Source organism: Pholis gunnellus (assembly GCF_910591455.1).
Source record: "Pholis gunnellus genome assembly, chromosome: 9".
NCBI classification, from domain to species: domain Eukaryota; kingdom Metazoa; phylum Chordata; class Actinopteri; order Perciformes; family Pholidae; genus Pholis; species Pholis gunnellus.
In genome coordinates, this window is record NC_136535.1 from 18,643,411 (window position 1) to 18,662,164 (window position 18,754).

Here is an 18,754-nt window from a genome sequence, read left to right on the forward strand (position 1 = left end):
AAAAATATTTAATGTGTATAAAAAATAACAGACATTGTATCGAAGCAGTATGGAGACATTCAGAAGAAATGAGCTGGAGATGTGAGGATCGGCCGGTAGAAGCTTTCAGAACAACGTCCCGTGAAGTCTTCAAACTGAGTTTTCGTCGTACTGGTGCTCTGAGCTACGACTCGCTACAGAGCAGATGTTAGTTGATTGGCAGAAAGAAAAAGGTTGTTTTGCAATTTCACTCCTGTATTTGAAAAGGAAAATATCATATTGTTTCATGCTTTGAGAGTAAACTTGATTTACAGACCCTGAAATCAATTTTTGTTCTTGCATGAACCGGGACTATTTCTTGTTTCTGTAAATAATACGAGTAGTTGGATGCTACCTTGATTGCCGTATTTTCATCTGATCCCATCGTCCTTCAGTTTGGCAATATTATAGGAGATAGTCAAAGTCAATTACTTCCTGGCCACTGCAGGCGTTTCCACATTTTGACAGAGACCGTTTTTATTTTAGAGACATGGGAAAACAAATGGAAAAAAAAAAAAAAATCCCTTTTAAAAGCAGATAAAAAGCATAACTCAGTGACAAAGCAAATGAACTTTAAACCCCAAAACAATGTTCACCTTCATATGAAAATGAGCACACAGCCAGAAGACATCAACCTAGTTAACTGGCGCTTATTAAAACTAGCAATGGAGTTGACATGCAAGCTTTTACAGTATACAACAATAACTTTATGCTGTTATTACATTTTGTTGAAATTTGGTCCACAGTCATTTTTTTTCCCCTCCAACCTTGTCCAAACAAAAACAAACTTTTGACAAACTTTAGGCAGTCCGTTCACTTACAGCCTGCATGTGGACATAGTCGGTGCCAGCTGCAGCTCTGTGAGACATTACACACACACACGAGTCACTTCAGTAACACTGCGTTAAGCTATCAACAAGTGGAGGCTTAGCAGCAGCTACAACCACATACAGTCAGTGAAGGCAACAAGTCGGACACGAAAACAAAAGCCTCAAAGAAGCGCTGCAGACAAAGACAATGGTGCCAAACCAACACATTCAATCAGTGTTTAAAAAAAAAAAAAAAAAAAAGATACAAAAACATTTTCCTAGAAAAATATATTGTTAAATACACAAGATGTTAGAAATATATATGACGGACCGAAGACGAAACAACTCATTTCCACAGGACACGGTTAACCCTGTATTATCAGCATTCAAATATTCTTTTGTTGTTCAAATAAATTCAAGTTTCTTTTGTCTCTTTTCAACACTTCATTGTTCAAATGGTGGACAAAAAGACAAAACCAGGATTGAATCAAAGTTTGATTGTTTATCGGTTTTCTCCAGCGCAAAAATGATTTGTTGATTCATCGATTTAAAAACAATCGGTACAAAACACGTTGCTGGTTTGATCTGTAAGATTTGGTATCAGTTCCATGAAATTAATTGAATTCTGTTGAATCAATGGGGGAAACAAAATATCATCCTCAAGTCATTTTAAGACGTCCTTGTTGGGCTGATAACTCACGACTCACACTGGGCAGCTCGTGAACTATTGTCTATCACTGCATTGATCCGACGCAGCCCTACGTCTGCAAGGAATGATTGTGAGGGTTACAAATGTGTCCAGAATATTATTCACATCAAGAGAATGATGATGTGCGTCATTATTAATGATTGTATCTTTCTCCTTTTCGTGACTGTTTTGTCAGTGGACTCTCTGAGCCACCCGGAGTGCCACGTTTCAAACAAATGATCTAAAACCATTTGAGAAACAACAGCCGGAGCGCTGAGAACAATGTGTTTGTCGGTTGCCGTGATTGTCTGAACAAATTCAAGGATGATGAATGTGTTATTCTGACCGGTTCCTCCGCCACTTCTTACATAAGCCACTACAGATATGTTGCGATGCTCTCAACACGACAGCACAAATCTGATGTACACTGTACCAATACGATTCACAATCACAGGGAAATACAACTCTACACCACAATCATGTGCCATCAGGATTCCAAACTGAAAGCATGCAGTCCGCTTGCCTTAAGTCACTAAAAAAAGTAAAAGGATATGTTGACAAAATACGTACACAGAAAACAAATATATATATATATATATCTATAGATATATATAGATATAGATATATATATATAGATAATATCTTCTCCATTTTTAAACCTTTGTATTCAAAATACGTTATTATTCTTTTCAAGTCAAAACTATGAAACTGTCTTTGGTCAAGAAAAATATCTTAAAATCTACAGGCTATAAATGTAATTATACACAAATTAAACAAAAAAGATTACTCAAGATCATGTAACTGATCAAAATGGGGAAAGCTGATAACAAGTATCTAATCGTTTCCATTTGGAGTGCTCCAAATATTTAAAGTGCTTCTGCATCATTCCCTAAGCTTTTAATGTGAACGAAACATCCATCAAAGTAAGGCAGATCGGTTCCATCTACTCCACTGTCCTCTGAAAGATACACACACACACACACACACACACACACACACACACACACACACAACTGTTCAGTAGAGAACGGACACTAACGGGCGCGTCCACACCTAGAACAAGAACTATAAATATATCGTATGGCGGAGTCCACGCCACAACTATTACAACAAACAGCAGTGGGAAACCACATCGTCGGAATCGTTTTCAGAGCGATCTGATGCACGATAGAAACACCGACAGCCAATCAAAATCCTTCCGATTCTCCCAGCTGGAGCGTGTGAGGCGTTCTCGGCCCCGCTGATTACAGGAGATTACCGTTAATCAGCGTGGACGCTCACATCGTTATAGTTAAAGTTATCGTTCTTGCTGTGGACCGCCCTTAGAAGAGTAGAGAAAAGATAAAACGGGGCACAAATAGACAACAATGATTATTAAATCAACTCTAAAAAGACAGATATTCAGAGAAAAACTTCAAAAAGATTTGGGAGAGCATCATCACAGCTGTTTGGTGGAAAAAAATTTGGTGAATAAAAAAAAAATAGCAGCCTATTCACACACACACACTATCTACTGTAATGATGCCTTTTTAAAAAACAGCCGTAGACGTCAAAGAGGACATAAATTAAGACGAGAAAAGAGTCTTTTAAAAAGGGACCAGAGGAGGGGAGGAGATGAGGCGACGCACTGCCAAAGAAAACGACAACACCTAAGGGCTTTGTTCATTTCAAGGACAGAGGAGAGAAGCTCGTTCTGGTTCCCCTTCCTAGGCGGGTCACTGCTGTAGTGGACTCATGCTGTCTGGAGGTCAGGGTGCATCTCCTGGACACACAGCGGGCGCTCTCACTGGGACAACTCCAGTGACTCCTTTTTAGGACCGTCGAGGCTTCCGAACACCTGCTGGTCTGGCTGTTTCAGGCCACACCTTCCAAAGAGGTTAAGAGGTTTTCCCTACGATGGGGTTGTCCCTGAAACAGAAAGGATAACAAAGATGAGTTCCTGATCTCCGTGTGAGTGGGAGCAGCAGTAACAATACTGGTTTAGCTATGCATCGCCGGGACTTACAGGGGGAACAAATTAAAGCTACGGATACAAAGTCATATACAGATATGTAACAATAGTCCACCATAAAACTTCAGATCGAGTCATTTACAAAAACAAGTATTACAGCACAAATACAACAGACTTACAGGCTCCCGTACTGCGCCGTGGTGTCACTCCTGATGTTGTGCTGCTTCTGAAGTTCCTCCATGACGTTTCGGAGCTGTTTGAGCGTCTGAAAGGTCTCTTTGGGTTCCTGAATGGTAAACTTGGAGTAGTCCTCCTGCTCCCGCTGAGGGCCCTGATACACCGCCATACTGGCACATGCGTCTGCAGACAGGAAACACATCATTACACAGTGCAGCTTTGTTGTTTTGTAACTGCTAATCCAGCATCCTGAAGAGTAGAGCCAAAACAATTAAAAACAAATTATTTTTCTCGCACAAGTACCACGAGCAGACACAAATCATTACATTATCTCAAACAATGACGTAATGCCTCCAAGAATCCAATAGTGGTCTGTGTGACATTTGCCAACGAGTGTACTCATCAAATCCTTCTCACTGTAACAAAGTCATGAGCAAACACTGACCCTCCATGTTCTGGAGCTTGGTATCGTTTGAGGAGAGGAGAGAGAAAATTCTCTCCGTTTCCCGGTCACAGTCGATGTCCAGCTGCAGGTTGGCCAGCACGGTGCTGTAAGAGGAGAGAAGAAACGTGTGAGAGGATCTCATCCAGGAGGGAACAGCAGAGAGAAGCGAAGGATACTATAATCCAATTTGTTTAGACGGAAAAATAAATATCCATCTGAGCCCGAGAGGTGTTTTTTTTGTAAGCTCTATGAATCAAATAATTAACAACAAATACAAAAGGAGGAAAAAGAGAGCAGTGAACATCCATTGACTATCCAGAAACAACGTGGCTTAAAATTCGGGATTGAAGTGAATATTAAGTGCAGTTAAATAACTACAATAACTAAAATAAATCAGCTTCTTATTTTTTATTGAACTATTGCACCTATTCCAGGCACAGCTGACATTGTTACTCCTGCTCTACCCCCCCCCCCCCCCCCCCCCTCGTTTCTTTAGCACAAAAATACATTGAGAAAAAAATAGTTAAGACAATAAACATAATAATGGTAATAACAACAAAAATACATGTTAAACAATAAAAGTAATGATACTGGTATTAATTTAAGAAGACAATAATAATCTTAATAACAACAATAACTATTGATAGTAGATAGTTAAAGGTTGCTGCATTAGCAAGTATAAAGTGCAGAATCAAAGGGAAGTAATGCATTCTATGACATTTGTGTAATTGCTCGAGACTATGTGATATGGAGTTATGCTGTTACTTTAAGATACGATTGTATACTTTATGAGCGTGTGTGTGTGTGTGTGTGCGAAGGGTTGGATTTGTTCACAAGCAAACGTAATGAAATTATGAAAGGGGCCCAGGTTTTCGTTTCTTTTTTTAACCGTGTGGTTTTGGTGGTGAAATTCCTTCCATGAAACTATGTCCTGTGAGAAGGTTGAACCCCTTGATGATGTTTCTTGTTTTCCAGTTAGCCGAATAGTTAGCGAGTATGGGTTTGTAGAGGTCACCCAGCAGACAGAGAGGTGCTACAGCTCGTAATGAGGGATATCCTGCCGGAGACTTGTTTCCAGGAGTAATGACGTGGTGGGGCAGAGCCAAGTGGAGTGGAAGTTATTGTCTGACGTGTTTATCGTGTGCTCACGTATCATGAATCTGAAAATCCCATTTCATACATCTTGTGTTGGGTGATGTGCGTTCCGTGAATCACTTTGTATTGAATTATCTGTAGGTGAGTGAGGCATTGTAAAGGTATTCCTACACATCTGGGTCCAGAAGTCTTTGTCGGACAGAGTGATAAGTCGTTTTTCTGATCTCAGCAAAAAATAATGTGTTGACAGCTCGAAACTTCCAAGATAAGTTTCTTCAATGCTGCTACGTTACAGTGATAACGTTGACGATTTGTATTCAAATGAAAAGGTCGGTTAAGTTTGGCAGCTGCACACCTAACTGATCCAAGTTTTGTTTTTGTCATTTTTACGGAGTTTACATCACAACATGACTGCTTTCATTACAGCTCTGGAGTCGCATCTACGTGGTTGGTCAAAATTTACCATCAGCAGGGGCAGCGTTTCAAAAAACAGCGTGGAGCAATTTGAGCAAGTGTTTCATTATGATCGGCAACACATGTCCACGACTCACGTTGTGCAGGGCTTACAGCCCGGTGCGTTGTTACTCTGGTTTTTGCAGCACTGCCAGGCTCCACTGGTGTAATTCGAGGGATGGAAGGTGGAGAAGCGTTCCTCGTTGCAGCGACTGACCGGGCCCAGGACCTCCAACCACTCACTGGCCTCTACACAGTTTCCTGCCTGCACATACAGAGGCTTCTCAGAGTGGACCACCTGGAACATCTGACACGAGAGAAACGGAGCAGTTTGAGATGTTACCAATCGTCACGTCCCAGGTCATATCCAGGACACTCTCAAATTCCTACAGTCAAGACTAACAAACTGGTGTGTCTATGCTTACAATGACCGGCAGACCTTGGATTTGTGATCCATATTTCACTTTTAACAACCGGAGGTTCATTTAGTTTCACATTCAAATTTGACAGTTTCCAGCCAGGAGATTAGATTACGTTTTTTTTTTTTTTTTAACCTCCCAAACGTCTCCATGTCTGAACTGCTTCAGGCTGCGAGTGCTCAAGGTTTTCCAGGCGTAGAGGAAAGACAGCGTATTCCTCTGCCGACGTCAACAAAACGCTCACGAGACTCCCAAAACAATACGATCATCATTTCATTACTGCAACTTGGGGAACTGGCTGCTGTCCATTACAATGGGGCCATGCTTTAGGAATAATGATTGGCTTACATTTTTGCGGTTAAAGGCACTTTCATCTAGTTTCTCCACCGCCTGGATATTCTTGACATTGATGATGCAGAGGGCCTCTTTCCCTGGAGATTAAAAAAAGTCATTCTGTCAAATCTGCCAAGAAGAATACACAGTGAAAATCAGAGAAAACAACAACTTTGTTTTCTTTTATTGAGGTTTTGCAGGACATGAAGTTGCAGTGCTTTCCGCTCAATAGTGAGAAATGACAGACGAGTTCGGGTGAATAATACCAGCAGCTGGCACCAATGCCAACATGTCAACAAAACAAGAGACCATCTTGAGATGCCCATATTTGGAGAACTTATTTTCATAATTTTGAAAGGCAGGTTGGTGAAGTCTAAGATCCGAGCTTTGTTATTAATGGGAAGGAGCTCAGTTTTGTGAAGATTTAATTTCTACCCTGAAATTGACCAAACTGACTGAGCAGCGACGGAGCGGAGGGCAGTGAGGTATTTGGGTGCCGCTGTTAAAATGTTCACTTAGTCTTGTTCGCTGCCATCAAAGACGGTGAAATAAAAAAAGTACTTCAGATTTGACCCCGTCAATAAGACATGGATCTTAAACACACATGAAGTCTATGATCCGTAAACACAAGTGCTAATTGTATCTCTGCAGTGTCTCTAAAAAGGCCAAATTAAAATTCCTTTCATTTGTGTTTGTTACTATTGAAATGGTGACACCCGTTCAGCACGTTCATCACATCATCCCTCTCTAATAAATCCAGCAAGAGCATAACACTCCTGATCCTGTCCTTAGATCCCCCATTAACGTTGAAAGGCTTTCAAACTAAACTGTGTGATAATATACTGTGTGTGTGATAAGAACACATCATCATCAATCAGTTAAGACAAAGTAAACCATGTTGGGATACCTATGATTTGCTCTTTAATCACAATTGTTAACTATTTAGTTAAACTATTTACAGTACTTTTGTGGACTTTTTCCCCCGTATGCAGGCTTTCCATTAATGACCATTTCTGAGTCTGTGACCATTTATGCACAACATAACATTTACATCTCAACTTTTGACAAATAAATATTGGCACCTCCACTAAGTGTTGGATCGGATTACTTTGGCGCCACCTGGTGGTGGTGTTGAGACCGTGATAGAAAGCGCTGCATCCATCTCCCGTCAGTTTGATCTTATATTATGCTGCGAGTTCTGGATGAAACTGTACGTGGTTGGAGAACGAGATGATAGAAACTGGTCTCACCTTTATGCTTGTGGTAGGAGAGCTCCCTGTTGGTCACTCTGAGCCATCTCTTTTTAAAGTTTTTCTTGCCAAGGCGTTTTCTCCCCTGTGCACGTTTCTGTACTTCCCTAGAAGGACACACACAGGATTGAGGTTAAACAAACAAATCCATGTTTTACTGGAGGTAAACAAAGGGTTTTGGGTTAGTTTGAATTGAATAATGTGATGTAAAAATATGCCATTGTTTTGATTTTGAATAAATCTTAACTGAAATCCAAGCAATAATGTTTTTAGTACAATTTCATGGACGTTTTAATTGGTAATCCATGTCTACTTCTAAGTCACACAATGGTAAATGTGAGATCTAGCACTTTTTGAGCACGAGCCCTCCTCACTGTTCTCAGTCAACATTACTACCCGAGGACATAGAGACGTCTGTCACTGCTGCACAAAGAAAGCTTTCCATTCACCACACACTAGAAGGATTTTTTTTCCGAAATAGCTGAAGCTTTCTTAAGCCTTTGTCACCGAAATCAGCAAATATTTGTCTGCACTCCCCCCTCAACAGTCCACTTAAATTTTGCAGCAGCAGCCACACGCTTTACTCTTCATCTCCTTCCTACTGATCCCGGCTCGTGATGAACACTCACCCCTCCTTGAGGACCACTGCGTCCTCCAGCCCACTGGACTCTTTGCTGACGTTCGAGGAGATCTCATCAAGGAACTGGAAAACAGCATTTCAGTGTTAACCATTTCAAATGATCAATAAATAAACATTCGCATTCTACGGACCTTTTGAGCACATTCACAAAATACCTTTTTAACTTTTTCTATACACTTGTCTTCTTGGAATGATTTGAAGAAGTCGTACATGTAGGTTTCTTTGAAACTAGACTACAAAGAGAAAAAGAAATAGAGACATACATGAGACAGATGACAATGTTTGATGACAGTTAAAGACATTAGGTACCAGTACTTTCCATTCACTACGCAGACTATATTTAACACTGTTCCTCTCAACGTAGAATGATAAATGGCTTCATTAATAAATCATGATCCTACAAAGTGAATAATACATCCATTTACCCTTCCTCTCACTTTGCTTGAACTGGCTAATAAGAATCTCTCATCTTACCATTTTTTTCGACAAACTACCCCAGCTGCCCAGCGTCTGGATTGTTTTGGAGATGAGCGTGAGCGTGCGGGAAATCTCAGGGTCCTGGAATTAAAACAGAAGTGCACAATGACAACAACGCACTGCACCAGGCCGTATGTGAATTTGCTCTCCCGTATTTGTTTTCAAATGGTGCCAAAGCCATGCGCTTACAGGATGGTGGGAACGGAGCTGGAAGGAGTGGGGAGAAAGAACAGCGACGGCGAAGAATCGCAGGAAAACAAAGCTGCTAACGGCCGAGTATTGAACATGTGGGTCGGCTGTAGAGAGAAAGAACATGGCGTCAGGAAAAACAACAGGGGTGACATTTAACCATCACCAAACTACCAAGAATGTTTCTAGCGTGTACATACAAGGAGTGGACAGAATATAGCTACTGCAAGATGAAACTCTACATAGTAAAAGCCCACTTTTAGATCCGTGTCAAGTCCTCTGACGACACTGTCCTTGTTTGTTTTCTGAGGCTTTCCTGTAACTCTTCCGTGGGGTGAATACTATGGAACTCCATGTGCTACCGAAATTAAATAAACTACAGCAAACAGTGATATTAAAACATCAGTTTGGTGCAGGGGACCGCTAACATATTTAGTTTCTTTGGAACAATAAGCAGTGACCTGCTGAACAGTTTCACAATGTCAGAGGAATGGAAGAAATAACACAGACGGATTAACACCTTCTTCCCAGCCTCAAGTCTGCGCTGGGTCTGTTTTTATGTTTCTTTTAGATGTCTGAATGATTATTTCTCTGACCAGGTGGCTGCAAAGAATGTACTCCAGGCTCTAGCGTTTACCGGGGAAGCGTTTGCAGGCCAAGTGCCTCAGTGACCTGAAGACATCACACATCAGTGGGGGACAGCTGGAACTTGACTGGGTGATGGAGGAAAAGACTTTCTGGACATAACCCTGAAGGTTCTCCTGCAGAGGCAAAAAAAAAACAACACAAATGAACAATGATACGGACGACGGACTGGAAAGTCAGATACATAGTCCTGTTTCAGGATTCATCAGAAGAACTTAAGGTGCATTCACCTTGTTGACTTCCGTGTTGTCGCCTTCCTTCAGTTTAACGGGGTCTATCTCGCATGTTTTGTTGGATTCACAAATCTATGAAAAGGTTAAAAAGGACAAAAACAACAACAAACTATTAGAGTCAATGTATTAATAAGAAATGAGCAAAGACCTTGTTTTTATTCAATCCTATCATCTTGAAATGACGAGTAAGAGTACCGGTTTGTTTCAGACATGTCGATGAAATAAAATTAGCATTCAATATACCATTTAATAAACTAATATTAAGTCACAGATAAAGCCGACCAAAAATAAAAAAAATGGAACATTTTGCAGATGGAGGAAGACTAGACTCAAAAAGCCACAAATAAAGCACTATTAATTATTAGACAGGTTTGAAAATAGGTTTGAAAAAGAGGCAGTCAATGCAGTACTCTGTACAAACTCCAAACCTACCACTTCCATCTCCAAGTTTGCAGCAGAAAGGCAGCTGTTTAAGGAGAGTCTTCCATACTGACTTCAGTGACTTATGGCCTTTCTAGCATCTATACTGAATGCGTGTGTGTCCGGGTTACTCATACCTCATCTATTACAGGCTTCAGGGTAACTGCCAGATAATTCTTTCCCATAATCTTCATCATGTCATCAATGCAGCGTGTTGCCAGTGAGTTGCCACGGAATATAGTGTTAGCCTCCCTGCATGGACACAGACATATGCCACTAACATCAACCAGACAATTTGAACCAGGTTTGACAACATTTCTTGACAAAAGACCATTTCACAGTTAGTTATTTTGTGTTGCTTTTGGAGCAATCCTCAATATAGCAGTCCTTGTGTTTCAGCATCTAAAATGTTTGACAGTCTAGCTCAGTTTGTCAAAGGATAAAATGTGTCAGTGTATACCTGTACTGTGTTGTAGGTACGCATGTGTGAGTAGAATTAAAACAAAACGAAGTAGCTCCTGTTAGAAGGATTCCATTTGCTGTGTAGCGCTTCGAGCAACGGCCTTTTCTCCGGACGTCATGCACGTGCAAGTACTCACTGAGTGTTGTCCAGCTCTAGTGCTGCCACAGCAGAGACAAAAGGCACAAAGCGATTGTGGTGGAGCAGCAGTCGAACCGTGGGCAGAACAGCCTCGTACCGCTCTCTGCAGATGTCCCCCAAGATGTGTGCTGCCGACGCCGAGATGGGCTGAAACGTGTAGATGCACGGCGTCAACACGGCACTATCAGCAACTGATCAATTCCGTGATTACAATTTAGCGCATTTTAGAAACTGCGGTGATTGTGCCACACAGAGGAAAGCTACACCACCATGAGCTATCTACTAAAAGCCCCTGAATGGTTTCCGTGTACGTTGGCCTAGATTCTGTGATTGCCTTAAACTAGAAACGTACAATTGTGTATGTTCTAACCGGAGGTTTTACCTTCACATCTGGGGATTTGAGCAGCAGGTTGCAGAGTGGTGTGTAGCAGGCAGATGGCAGCACCGTGTCTTCTATGTAGGTCAGCTTCAAACGCAAGGATCCCAAATCATCAGACTTGGACTTGCTGCCGTTCCCTTTGGGCTGGAGGAGATACCTGTTAGACCACAGGAAGACAGACACCATATCACTGTGATGTATGTAAAAACATATACCTTCCAATGTCAGGATTAACCAATCTCCTGAGAAAACCTAAAAACAACCTTACATAGAACTACACAGGGGCCGAATCATTTTGAAGTTCACTACCCCGTTCAGAAAATAGAGGCTGAAGGGACGGTTGATCCTGCTGACCTGAAACCAACTGCTCAACACAATAGAACTAATTGTAATAATAACCAATATTACCGCCCAAAAAAAGACAGCTAAAAGGAAAAAAGTATCTACATACGGGATTAATGTTCCCAAAACTTTATTGGACCGGGAAAAAAAAGCATCTTCATCAATCAAAAACTCCTTTACCTTATGCTTTGCCGAAATACAGGACGGGTTGTGCATGCAACTATCGTTCTGATTAAAAAGGACATGCAGAACATGCAGGTTGGTGAATAGTTTATGGATACAGCCCCGTGAAGCTGTTCAACATCACAGAGATGCATCTTACAGAGTCAGTCGTAATAGTTTTACAGAGGAGCAATAAAGAAAGCATCCCGACTGGAAACATTACAAACAGGCATGGGATGTGCACGGCATAGGACAGGAGGGCTCTACAGCGGGTGATCAAAACCGCCCAGAACATCATTGGTACCCGTCTACTGAGCATCGGTGATAAGAGGTGCCTGCAAATAACTCAAAAGGATATTAAAAAGACAATACCCACCCCAGGCACAACCTCTTCACCCTGCTGCCATCTGGCAAGAGATACACGAGTATCAGCTGCTGAACCACCAGACTTCAAAACAACTTCTTTCCTCTGGCTGTGAGGCTCCTTAATTCATCCTCCACCTCCTTTATTTTTTGTGTGTGTGTTTTGTTGAGTAGCAAAATGGGACTGCAATCTGCATTTCTTTGTGCAACCCTGCTGTACAATGACAATTAAATACCCTTGTAGATAATCATATTTAGATGACTGACTTTATGGAAATGCTCGGGCTTGTATATCATTGTTTTCTAACTGGGATGATGCTTCCTTTGGAAAGAAATTAGCATCACAAACCTTTAAGATCTTTTACTCAACGAGCAAGAAAACTCCCTTTAAACTGATAAAACAGACCTCAATTTAATAAGACTATTAATTCATACATTAATACACCTAGATGATGCTTTACTGTAGCTCTGAACCGTCAACAAGATGAAAGCAGCTCAGACGCTTCGTAAAGGGGGTCCAAAGTACGACTCAACAAAGCTGATGATTACCCATAAACCAGAAAACTGTCGTTTAACATTTTCTTTATGATTGTTCCAGCTAATTTTCACAATCCTAGTGGAGTTGATGACTTCCACTTAAAAATCAAAGGATTTGTTAAATAGCTGACTTAGAATAAGAGAACATTGCTCATATTTCTGCTGCATGCACGTCTCTCTAAAAGCCAACAGGTGGAGCAAAACACAAAATGATGAAATGCAGAGTTGAGCTGCAGTGCTTCAAAAAAAGCTGCAGATACATACAGGAGGCCCGTCCATAAGCCGCTTGATCCGTTATCACAGTACACAGGCACAGCGACGCTTCTCGGTCAAAAAGATCAACAGATCACCTGTACCGATTTCATGAAGCTGAACAGTCTTTATGTGCTCGACATGGACGGCTTCCAGCATAAACATAGGACACGAGGTACTGCCACCATGCAAAAAGCCACCCACGCACACGACTCACAGCCCTCATGTACTAACAGATTGCTATCTGGCATAATCCCATATCACCTACACTGACACAGAGCTAGGAAACACCCACACAACAGAAACACTGAGAACTCAAGGAGGATTTCTCAAATGACCTTGTAATGGCACAGAAGAACTCGAGAGTTCAAGTCGTCTTAATGGGCGAGCAGGGTGGAGTTTTTTAGACTAAAAAGACTCAAAAGCAAGAAGCTCCTGCTATGTAAAGACCTGATCTAGTTACAAAGAAGGTGACTGTGTCTGGCTTGGTTTTGGTTTTGAAAACAATGCTCCCGTAGCTGTGCCTACGGTATGATAGCATCTGAATTGTAAGTCGCTTTGGATAAAAGCGTCAGCTAAATGACTGTAATGTAATGTAATGTTAGATCTTATTTAGAAACACAACAGACTTTGGCAGGAATAGGACAAGACAGTCCTGGACTTATTTCCATCATTGTCCCTGATGTTTCCGCAGTCCAATAAACTCAAGCAAGGAGACGGGCTACTCCTGTTTGTTAAAGAAATATTTAAAAAAAAAAAAAAAATGGATTTCTGCAGGTTAATAAACATGAGCTAGAAGTGGTGTATGTATGTATGCTGCACAGGTCTTCTAGTCTTACATTCATTTTCAGCCCTAGTATTTATACTGGGAGTCTGTGCGGTCTCCCCAGAAGGGGCTGGAAATGGTGTTTCCTTTTCTGTGTTAAATTGTTTTATACCGTCATTTCTACACGTCATGTTTACATGGAGAAATTTTGCTGCTCACAACATGTGAAAACATTATATTTGAATGGTGTACATAAATCAGTCAGACAATAAAGCAGGATTTATATTTGAACCCCATCTTCTAAAAGAAAAAGAAAAGTGTAAATTGAGTCTAAATGAAAGTTGTTTCTGTTTCTGTTATTGTCAGAGTGGAAAGGAAAAGTGAAAATATGGATACATGACTCATGATCTGGAGTAATAAGAAACATCTTTTTCTTTGATTTCTAAATGTGTTTTTGGATCCACTGGCACCACCACAGCAAAGAGTGAGTTCAGCAGATATTTGTATCAAATTGGTGAAATCGTGTGACAGAAGAAAAAAAAGAAATGTAATGCACATCAATGCATTTGTATTTGTTCACACTCCTAGTGGATAATGATGTTAGAAATGAAAAGACATCGTCTTCTGTCTGGTCCTTACCAGGCTTTGTGGATGTGGCTATTGCCAAGGATCTTGACCGGGACCCGCGTCTCCCCCAGAAACACATCCTGAGCCAGATTCTCATTGTTCCACAAATCAACTCTGCAGAGGCAGAGGGTGGGAAGTGAGACATGCATTTCATATATGAATATATGGCATTGAACTACATGTACGTCGAGTAAGACACGTTTCTTTTGTTGCCGTGTGTGCAGCACAAAACACACAACTACCCAATTCCAATTAGGCAAAAAGGGACAAAATAAATGTCACAACTAGAGTGGTGCTTACCTGCTCGGTGCATAAAAGCAAATACAAGACCCGTGCAATGACATCACCTCAAATCCAAACCTCAAAACCATGCATGAGTGTTTTTACCTTCGAATCTGTCTAGTCTTACCAAGTGAGCTATGAGTCCATTGTCACGGAAGCCCCAAATATCCTTAACCAGAAACCAAGGCTCTCTATCAGTAGTCAGAACACACCACATCTAAATTCACGTTTTTTGTCCTCAAGTTGTTAAGAAATAATTTTTCTTCTGTCAAGACTATAGAGGGGAAAACAAGAAAGAGAGAGGGAAGGAGGGAGGGAGGGAGGGAGGGAGAGAGTCACAGAAGCAGCGCACAGATGAGAGAAAATAAATAAATGAATCAACAAACTTACTTGATCTCAAGTTTTTCAATGTCCTCCTCTTCCACTTGGAAATGAGACTTCTTAGAGTAGCTGCCGGACCTTGTGACCTGAGGGTGAACACGTCGAGGCTTATTTACAGGCGCACTTATACAAAGAGTGTAGCAGTGCTAAGTAAGCCAAACAGAATGTACCTCAAAGGAGAAGGTCTCTTCAAATTGAGGGTTGCTGGTCTTCTTCTTTACCTTTGTTTTCTTTTGGTCAGCCCTGAGGGGATACATCACAGAAACTCGGATACTCATATTTGAAAATGTTTCATCGGCAAAACCACGTTTTTTTATTCTTTGCATCAAGATCACATCTATTTATAAAAGAGCATTATTGAGGAACATCAGTAAAAATTCAGTCTCTTTTATCTTGTGATCTAAACAAAATTGTGGCTTTCTCAAGATTAGATCGTTGCAAATAATCAAACTATCACTGCCTCAGTTTCCTTCAGCAAATGCAGTTTGGTGCAAAATGGATCAAAGGTAACCTCACTAATGTTGGCTACCTCCGTTGGCTCGGTCTATGTAAGAATTCATTTGATATATTATTGTTAAACCTGCAATAACTGCTTTTTGGTCACTTGGGGGCCAAAAAAAACAGAAACAGACAAAACAGTGACACTTTTAAAGCGGGTATAGTGAATTTGTGTTCAGCTGATGAACGTCCTATGCTCACTCTGTTTTTGGCTCAGTTTTTAGTCTCCACCAACTATTGAGGTAAATATCTGCCTCTTTAGCAGCTAAACGCTCCACTATGTTCACCAGCTAATCGCTAACTGTGTCTGTCGGATGTTTGGTGCTGTGCAGATACTATAAAGTAGGGTTTTTAGAGGTTTTTTTCCCCCTAAAAACGGCTGCCTGCTGTCGCCAAAAACGACACTACGAGGGCGGTGAGAGTGAGCCAAAACATTAAAGTTGTGGGCCAGACGGGTAAACATTATAACGCTCTGTAAAGCCCAAAGGAGCTGCAGATTCAGGTGATAATTATCTGTAGGTTCATGACTACGATCGATCCTTTCCACACTGTCACATGGTCATGTGATCCATTGTTGTTATAAAAACATTGATTACAGCCACTTGGTCTGCCCCCGGTTATGTCACAGAGTAGGTCTGATTTTACAGTTTAGTTGTATTTCTGCACATACTCCTCTAGCTTTGTGTCTCTTAACTTTTAGTTGAGGAAAAGAAAAACGTAGAATGTTGATTTAAGGAAATTAGTCTCAATTTATGTCGTATTATTTATGTAAAACCGTCAAGTTAAAAAAAAGGAGCAAACCTGCTGCTTCAATACTTAAAACATGCAAAGAATATCATCATATGTGCATGCTGTAAAACCTTTGGTATACGTGTAACAAAGTTACCTGGCAGGTCCGACGAGTGACACGGTGGCATAGGGGTCACAATTCTGCCCACTGATCAAAGGCAGTCCCTGGCACTCTATTATCCTGGAGGAGGGCACCAAGCAATAGGGAGGGACACAATTAATACATTTACTGTGCACGGACACAACATGAAGAGGATTTTTAGTACCGCGTTAATTTACATCATCATCACCAGTTGAAGAAATAGTAAAACATTCAATTGAAATACTTCAGCAGGAGGGTGGTGAGGGACCAAACACTGTGCCTTGACAGCATAAATGGTAAATAATGTCTTGTTGGTTCAACAGATGCCTGAGTGGAAATGCTGTTGAACCTCTACAGTCTGCATTATTATAAGAAGAGGTTTACCTGAAACAGAACCCTTTACCATGAGGGGCCACTGTGTTACAATGGGACACAACTATTTCAGAAGCAACGGAGGTTTCCAAACACAAACTTGATCGAAATGTATGACTGATCAGTCAGTGGGCATCAACTTCTACAAATTCAAAAAACAAGTTCAAAAAGTCAAGAAATTGCCCATAAAAAGAATAGAAATAGAATGTCATTGCAATACCATTACTCGCTTTCTCTCGCACATTAATTACTTTTTACTTAAATTAAATCTAGGTATCACTAATTCAAAATAAAACTTTAAACACCAGTAATGCTGAAGGTAAATGTTGTCCTTAATGTATAAAGCGAACTAAATTATGTTGACTTTGCTCATTTTAGTTTAAATTCACACATGACATAGTATGTGTGTATTTATTCATCACGTCTTGATGTAGCACTGATTCATTCACTGCATCATAGAGTTTGACACAGAAGGCAAACATATTGCTATTGAGGTTGGTTGCCATTAAAAATTATTTTTTGCCAGTTTATCAGTTCTCAGACTTCACCTTAATCTGGCATCAAGATCGCTATTTAAAATAGGACATTGCTGCAAAGTCCCAGAAGTTTTGTCACCAGCATGAACCAGCACAATGCATTGATGAAGTGGTGTTGCTTCTTCATTTAGAAGTAGTGCTTTGCCCTCATGTCACACAGGAACCACTGCTTCTTTTCACAACTGTTTCTGGTGTCAACAAAACACACACTGTAGGCACCCTAAACAGGATGTGGCTGCTAAGCAGGAATCACCGGAGAATAAGAATGAATTCGGCCCGTCACTAAGTGAGGCCGGAGGGAGAAGCCGACCGCAGCCAATGTCAGGATGTTTGTGCATCATCTTCCAGGCTGTCATGACGATATTCCCTGTAGGCTCCTTTGCATCTCTCAATTCAACCCTCAACCTCCGACCATCTCTGGCGACTAATGACACCGCGACAGGATGACTACAGTGTGCAAACGATAAGCTTGACGCCTTTTAATTCTCACTTCGCTACCTTGCCCGGTCCGGCTGATGTGGGTAAAAAAGGCATCATCGTGCACATATGATGGAAGCGGGACAGTGAGCAGGTGGCGGTTTAAGCAAACAAGAGGCCCCGGTGAATGACGGCAGCAGAAAGCCACAGCGGTCGCAGTGTGAGAAGCTCAGGCTTCCTGCTCAGATGCCATCACTTCCTCCTCATTACCTTCGCTCTCCAAGTATGAATGGGGGATGCAAAACAACATAAGTAAACAGCATGAGGTCCGACAAGCACACACACACATATGCACAACCTTATCCTTCAATGAGCTGACGATCCTTTGTCTGGTAACAGTGACAAACTTTTGATGTCTGACGCACAGATGCAAAATGCAGGCGATAGATACAGTAATATTGTGAAACACTCCAAACCTAAAACAACCCACTGAAAGCTAAGATTGACATGCAATGTGATCATATAAACGAAGACTCCTTTTTGATAACTACTTGAACAATGTTTTTTTTTCTCGTATACCGCTGTCTGAACTATTGAGAAGAAATGTTTCCAGTTTGACTATATTATCAGGCGAAGCACGGATATATGCCTCTTTAAATCCCCCTTCCTTTGATCCTGCACTATCATAATGAAAATGGGAAAGCAGTCTGTTTTTGCAGTGCGTGTACACCTGAATGCAGCCTGTGCTTTCTGTGTCTGTTGTATGTACACATAATGTAAGGTACATCTGAAATGCAGGCATACCTCATCCTCTTATGTAAAGCACTTTGGCACCTTTTTTGTTTTTCTTTATTGATTTCAAATTCCCTGCAAACATTCCCAGTTCATAAGACAACCAGCGCGATTACATCCTCACTTTGACGGACAAGGAAACCGTGGTACTCACCGGACGAGTAGGTGTTGACCCATCGAGCCGCTCACCGTGATCACTTCATTCAATCGCATCTCCAAGTGAACCTTGCCCTGTTGAACATGAGGAGAGGAGAGTGACCTGAGAGAAGTTATAAATGTCTCAAAAACAGGAGATCTCACTCTCACTAGGACAAGTTAAGATGAGGGTTGTAGT

The 18,754-nt window shown here is 41.2% G+C and overlaps 1 protein-coding gene across 1 annotated transcript in view; it reads right to left on the minus strand.

The window, feature by feature from the left end:
• rasa2 (RAS p21 protein activator 2) overlaps positions 1-18,754 on the minus strand; it is a 28,392-nt gene continuing 9,638 nt past the window's right edge. The window contains exons 5-24 of the mRNA XM_079166740.1: positions 18,575-18,651; positions 16,319-16,402; positions 15,105-15,177; positions 14,944-15,020; positions 14,284-14,385; positions 11,226-11,379; positions 10,842-10,990; positions 10,380-10,494; positions 9,820-9,894; positions 9,582-9,705; positions 8,945-9,051; positions 8,753-8,836; positions 8,434-8,511; positions 8,268-8,341; positions 7,639-7,745; positions 6,404-6,486; positions 5,735-5,943; positions 4,089-4,192; positions 3,646-3,826; positions 1-3,423 (exon numbers count right to left, since the gene is read on the minus strand). Coding sequence (XP_079022866.1) covers positions 3,393-3,423; positions 3,646-3,826; positions 4,089-4,192; positions 5,735-5,943; positions 6,404-6,486; positions 7,639-7,745; positions 8,268-8,341; positions 8,434-8,511; positions 8,753-8,836; positions 8,945-9,051; positions 9,582-9,705; positions 9,820-9,894; positions 10,380-10,494; positions 10,842-10,990; positions 11,226-11,379; positions 14,284-14,385; positions 14,944-15,020; positions 15,105-15,177; positions 16,319-16,402; positions 18,575-18,651 — 2,088 coding nt within the window. The 3' untranslated portion in view covers positions 1-3,392. The remainder of the gene's footprint in view (positions 3,424-3,645; positions 3,827-4,088; positions 4,193-5,734; positions 5,944-6,403; positions 6,487-7,638; positions 7,746-8,267; positions 8,342-8,433; positions 8,512-8,752; positions 8,837-8,944; positions 9,052-9,581; positions 9,706-9,819; positions 9,895-10,379; positions 10,495-10,841; positions 10,991-11,225; positions 11,380-14,283; positions 14,386-14,943; positions 15,021-15,104; positions 15,178-16,318; positions 16,403-18,574; positions 18,652-18,754) is intronic.